Raw genomic sequence first — 6,000 nt, 5'->3', positions numbered from 1 at the left:
AAGTAAGGGAAGCAGAGAGGCCTATTTCCATCCTTCGCCAAGACGCAGATTAACCTCATACCAAGTTCCAGGTATATGAATAGTCTCTTTAAAAGCAACAGAATTACTTCTACACTTAAAATTAAGCATGTGTTTAGGTACCTTCATGAAGTGAGGTCTGTGTGCTTTGTTACCTCAGCAGGTCATTGTCTACCTTCCTTCCTCCTCCTCCAGTGTGTTATTTCCTCAGATCTTTTTTTTTTCTTTCTTCTGTTATCTGTTATGTTCTGTTTTCCCTTGCACTGCTCTTTAAATTCTCAACTCCCTTCAATTTTCATGCTTGTGCTCTTTTTTTTTTTTTTTTTTTTTTTTTTTTTTGTAATCCTTCTCACACTCTTTCTGCTTTCTTTTGTGGTTATTATTGTAGGCCCTGCACCTCTCTGTAGCTTACAGGATGGTAGGTGTTGGGAGTTGGTGGATTCAAAGCTTTCATTCATTTCTGCACACCTACCATCTTTTTCTTAAGTATTATCTCAACCCCAGCATCTTTCATGTCATGATGAAAACCCCTGAAAACATGGAATGTGAGAATCATGTGAAATGTGATGTGTCATAATCTCCATTTAAGCAGTGTTCAATAAAAAAGTTGCTATGGTGCTGTGCTATCAAGTCCAGGAACAGGGGATCTGCTGTGTTATCCTTTTCCTGATTTATTCCTGGGCTTTTCTCGATGTGATGTAGTGTTTTGATATTGTTCAGACCAGTGTTGTTTCTGTTTCAGTTTGTTAGATGTTTAGGGGCAAATCTCACCTCTAAATTGCATGACCATGCACTGCTCAGTGTCTGGAAACACAGAGCGGTGGTTGAAGAGAGCTGTGTAGACCAGAGCACTGGGCTCTGCAGCCATGCAATGCACTGTGCATGCTGATCTTGTGTGAGACCTTCCCATACATATTCCCAACACATATTTGGGGCCATTTCTGTGCACCCAGAGCACTACAGACATCTCCATGCAGCATGACCACCCTGCAGGCCTTCTCAGCAAAGTCCTTGTCCTGTCTGTGCCACAAGCTTCTGCCTCAAGTGAACAGGTTACTTGGTGACTAGGTGAGCTGTTCCCTACTGTTATCTCTCAAAGTCTTGCAGGAAGATGTCTGGTGATGGAAAAAGACCCCATATGATTACTCTTCCTCTCCTTGCAGGGGCTTAGGCAATGCAGGTCAATGTTTTTTATCTGAATAGAGATCCCTGCTGTCAGGGTTTCTCATTGTGACTGTGTCCTTCACAGCGGCTGTGAGCATTGCTGGTGCCTCTCCAAAACGCACAGGCCCATGCACGCAGGCTGGCGCAGGCAGCGGATGTGCCCAGGAATAGCTGCCGAGGGACAGAAGGGTGTCAGGTGGGTGTGGGCTGTCAGGGCTCCCTGACTGACTGCCTCACTGCAGCTGGTTGCTAAGCAGGTTTGCGTTGCCTAGCGACTTCATTTGGGATTTTCTCTGCTAATGTGAAAGCAGGAGACCCAGATGGGACACAGACACCACTAAAGCCCCAGGACTGCAAGTGATGTGGGAGTGCAGCCCTGTCAGTGGGCTGCTCCCGGCTCTCCACTGAGGAGGTATCATGGGGACAGGCTCTGCTCATAGCTATGGGCACGGCCTTTACCCAAGATGTTCTGCACCTTTGGGCATGGGAAGGCCCAGGAAGCAAGGGGTCCTCCCTTGTTGTGGGGTCCTGTTGCTGGTGTTGTGGGCGCAGAAGGCAGATGGGCACCCTTTCCACTGGGGCCCTGCCACTGCTGGCTCTCCCCTGTGATGGGGTGATGCATGGCACTGTTGTGGCTGTGTTGTTCCTTCATGTTCTTTGCAGAGCTCCCACATAACCCATTATTTGTAGATATCTACATGTAGTTCCTTCTAGGTCTCCTGTACTGGGTATGAGATGCTGCTCATGTGTGTTACAGTATCCATCTGTGTACCTGCCTCACCTTACTACATGAACTTAGACTGCAAAGAAAAGTAACTGTCAGGGCTGGATTTTCACCAGGGCCAAGGCTGAGGCCGTGCCACAGCTGGCTGTACCTCTGGGAGATGTTATTTGCCCTAAGCTGACGGTGGTGGGCTTTTGATCGTGTTGGCTTTAATTCTCACACCACTTTTTACCACTACAATAGAGAGAAAAAAAAACAAACCAAAACAAAACAAAAATTTATTTTTCAATTTTTTAACCGGTTTCGATCAAGGCTGTGCCCTTCCATCGGGTGCAGGTCACGGTGTGACCCCGCAGTGCGGGGCCGCTGCGCCGCCGGCGCTGCCCCGCGACATGGCGGCCGCCGCGGGGGGGGGGGGAGGCGGGCCCGGGCCCTCCCTCTCGGCGACTCGGCGCTCGGCTCGCCGCCCTGGGCCAGCCGGGCTCTTCCTTGGGCATCGGGGGATCGGCGCTCGCTTCCTCGCCGCCGGGGCTGAGCGAGGGGAGAGGCAAGATGGCGGACAAGGCGCCGGGCGGCTCGCAGAAAGGCGGGGGCAAGGTGAGGCCCTGCCCGCGGGCACCCCGCGGCTCCGCCGCCCCGGGGGGGGCTCGGCCGCGGCCTCTCGGCCTGGTGGCGGGGCCCGGGGGCGGCGGGGCCGCCGGGCGCGACTGGACGCGAGGTGCACGGCCTGCTCCGCGCCTGCCTGCGGGGCCCGAGCGTTGGGGGGGGGCGGCGGGAAGGGGCCGGGGCTCGGCCTCGGTTGTCCCGGGGCCGTCTGTCGGGAGGGGCCGGCGGCAGCTGCCGGCTGGGAGCACCGGGCCCCCGCTGAGGGGTGAGGGGCGATTGGAGGTCCCGGGGGGGGTGCTCGGAGCCCCCGGGGGGCCTCGGGGCCGCCCCGAGTGCTGGGGGTGCCCCAGCGCCTGGCCGCAGCTCCCCCCCCCCCCCCCGCTGCCGGCCGCGCACCGCGCGTGGGGGTGCCCGGAGCGGGCTGACGGCGGGGGGAAGCCGGGGCCCGCGCTTTCCTCCCGATCCGCGGTGGGAGTCCGCATGTCGCAGCGCCGCCGCGGTGCTCCCGCTCTTCTCGCTCCCCTGCTCCTTTCCCATCGTTATTCTTGGTTGGGTGTGAGGAAACCCGAGCTGCGCAGGGCTCCTGGCAGACTTCAAGGCCGCGCGCTGAAGGCGGTGCAGCGGCAGCGCGGGGCTCCCTGCCCCCGAGCCCCCTACCCGGGCGGGCAGAGGGCAAGAGGTGGCTTGGGGGCAGGCTGCAGCTGGCACTTGGAGCACTGGCCATCTCTCTCTGCAAAATCATTGCCCTCTGGAAAATCATCTCATTTCTCTCTGCCTTGTTACGGTTCGTAGGCCAGAAATATGTAACTCTTTTTCCTGACAATTCTTCCCGTCTTCTTTTCTGTTATATGAGTGTGTAAAGCAGTCAATGGAGAAGCTGTGTTTTGGCTCAGGAATTTCTAGTCAGTTATGTAGGCGACGTAGGTTTATATACATATACGTATATATATATATACACACATACACACACATTTTTTTATTTAGTTAAAACTTCTTTTCTTACTTTATTTTTTTCCTTTTGCTACTAGGAAACAAGCTCAAATTTAGTTTTGAGAATATCTGCATGTTTACCCAGTAGTTGGCTGTTATTAGAGTAGGAGAGCTTTATTTTTGTTTCCCTTTTTTGATCTATTGTGAACATTGTCAGGAGACATTTTCTGGATCTTGCCTTTTGCTTGGAACTGCAAGCAAGATCTGGACAGAAAACTTTCAAAGCAAAGTAGGCCTTAATTTATTGAAAGAAGCTTCCAGGGAATAAGATATCTTGGGATTTGAAGTATAATTAGTTATAGAACAACAATTTATTGATTACTGTAACCGGCTACGTGGTACACAAAACTGACTCAGATAGGATCCCTTTCTTTTTACAGTTACACCATAGGTTTTTTCATTTTGTCAGTGTAGTATTTCTGTACTGATGATATTCTTCTTAAAGTACGTAGTAGTTAACTTATAAGAATTGTTTTCTATCCCAAATCTCAGTTTTGCAGGGAGATGTGCAGGCACCTCATTCTTCCTACGAAGTCATCCCACTATGTCAGCGGGACTTCTAGGAAGTGTCAAGTCAAACCAACATGCATGTTAATTTTTTGAGGCCTGGAGCCCTTGAGGACGTCCTGTGCCTTACTATCTTTGTGCAGTTCCCCCTTGCCCCTCAGTCTCTTGTTACTTTAGAGGTATATGCTGTGTTTCTGGTAGACCTTCTCATGCTTTACTTTCTAGCTCTTGTTTTGTGTTACCAAAATTATTACATGTGGCAAAGAAAAAAGTGGTAGTGCATACGTGCACTCGTGAGAATGTGTTTGTTGAAAAGTGAAATAACACATGCCTAGGTCTTGGGATTTGTGTCCTTCAGCCTCAACTTTGTAATTGTTTTTGAGGAGGTGGGGTTGTCTTTTTTGTTTTGTTTTGTTTTTTAAACTCATGGATACATGCAGTGCGTATATCCATATAGATATTTTTCTAATGTCTGCAGAGGTATGGTGGAACTGAGAGTCATATTTTAACTATGAAGATTGAGTAATTGTGTTTTTAGTTGTGCCTGAGTGAGACTGATGAAGGTGTAAAAAAATCTAAACAAGTTACCATTTTCCTTGATTTCTTCAAGTAATTATTTATGAAACGTTTTGATTTAAAAAAAAATCGTTAGCAAAATCAGAGTTGTAGGCACTGTTTCTTTTGGGGCATTGTGTTTTTGCAAGTTACAAGAATGGTAGTTCTTGCAAAACAGATATGTCTCAGACTCCATAGGACATGTTTCAGAGGCAATTTCAAGATGTGCCCTTGCTGGCTGCCAGCCTGCCTCCTGGGAGGAGCAGAGCGTGGTTTTACTTTCTGCACTCTGTAAAGTGCTGTGGCCGAGCAGCTGGAGGCCTTAGCACTTGCAGGAGGGTATGGTTTCTCCTCTTTGGAACGTGTGGGGTTTGTTTTTTTGGGTTTAGCGTCCAAGTACTGGTCTGGGATGTCTAACCAGTTTTATGGTGTAAAATCAAGTTTATTTCAGTCTATTTGATTCACTATTTGAAAACTTTATGTGGAGATCGTAGAGGTCCAGGAGCACACCGTGCCCTCATTGCAGTGGTGGTAGCTTTTATAATACCATGAACTTCTAAATAAATTTGACAATCTCTTATGTGAAATGTGTCGTAAGAGCATCAGCTATTACTTTGTCACTTGGAGATTAGAATGGCAAGACATGTGCATGAGATATCCAGAAATTTAAATAGGAACAAATAACAAAATTAAGGAAGAGGAAATGGAGGCAGCCCAAGACTGTGCCAGAGCTTAGTGTAGGATGTAATTCTAAAATGGCAAATTCTGATTCTGTTCAATTATTATCTCAATGTGATGAAACATAACTGCTTGGGTGATTCTGCCAGTTTCTTATTTCATCTTCTGAGAGTAGTGACTGTATTGCGTATCTGCTGTTCTTGTGTATAATGCACCACACAAATTGGGTACTGGGTGGCAGAGGAGATTATCCACTTGGACCAAGCTGTAGGTTTGCCATTTTTCATTCTAAAAAATGTTTTAACAGTGTTACGTAATCTTAAATGTATTTCATAAGCATTTTGGTAATATGTTAATAAAACGTTGAAGAACCATGACTGCTTGCCTGTGAACGGACAGCTTCCATTGGTAAGTTAGAGTGTTTGAAGAGCAGTGATGTAACATCTGTGCAAGTATGGTGCATTCCAGCTGGGTGTCGTATTCTGCAGGATGGTGACACGCATGGTCTTTAGCTCTCCCTGTATTACTGTTCAGCCTGTGATCAGGAGCAGGAGAGGCAGAAGGGTGTTTCTGGTTAGATGGATATGTCAGTGGAGGTGTTTTTTTCGTTTCCTCTCTGGCAGTAACAAGTTAAATATTGGCAGCTCCCCTTCATCTCTGTTTAAGGCACTAGTGGAAGAGCACTCCGTGCAAGTACTTCAGAGAAACAATTTTCTGTTTACTTTTGTGTGCCCAAGTGGTGTCTAAGTAGTGAATAA

At 48.4% G+C, this 6,000-nt stretch overlaps 1 protein-coding gene across 6 annotated transcripts in view; it reads left to right on the top strand.

Annotated features, from left to right (window-relative positions):
- The first annotated feature begins 2,417 nt into the window (after positions 1-2,417).
- Positions 2,418-6,000, top strand: part of U2SURP (U2 snRNP associated SURP domain containing) — a 46,154-nt gene continuing 42,571 nt past the window's right edge. For all 6 annotated transcript variants that reach the window (XM_084292032.1, XM_084292030.1, XM_084292031.1 and 3 more), the window contains exon 1: positions 2,418-2,503. In XM_084292032.1, coding sequence (XP_084148158.1) covers positions 2,459-2,503 — 45 coding nt within the window. In that variant the 5' untranslated portion in view covers positions 2,418-2,458. The remainder of the gene's footprint in view (positions 2,504-6,000) is intronic.

Source organism: Netta rufina (genome assembly GCF_964035555.1).
Source record: "Netta rufina genome assembly, chromosome: 9".
NCBI classification, from domain to species: domain Eukaryota; kingdom Metazoa; phylum Chordata; class Aves; order Anseriformes; family Anatidae; genus Netta; species Netta rufina.
The sequence above is the reverse complement of the archived record's forward strand: the minus strand, read 5'-3'. Positions and strand labels throughout refer to the sequence as shown.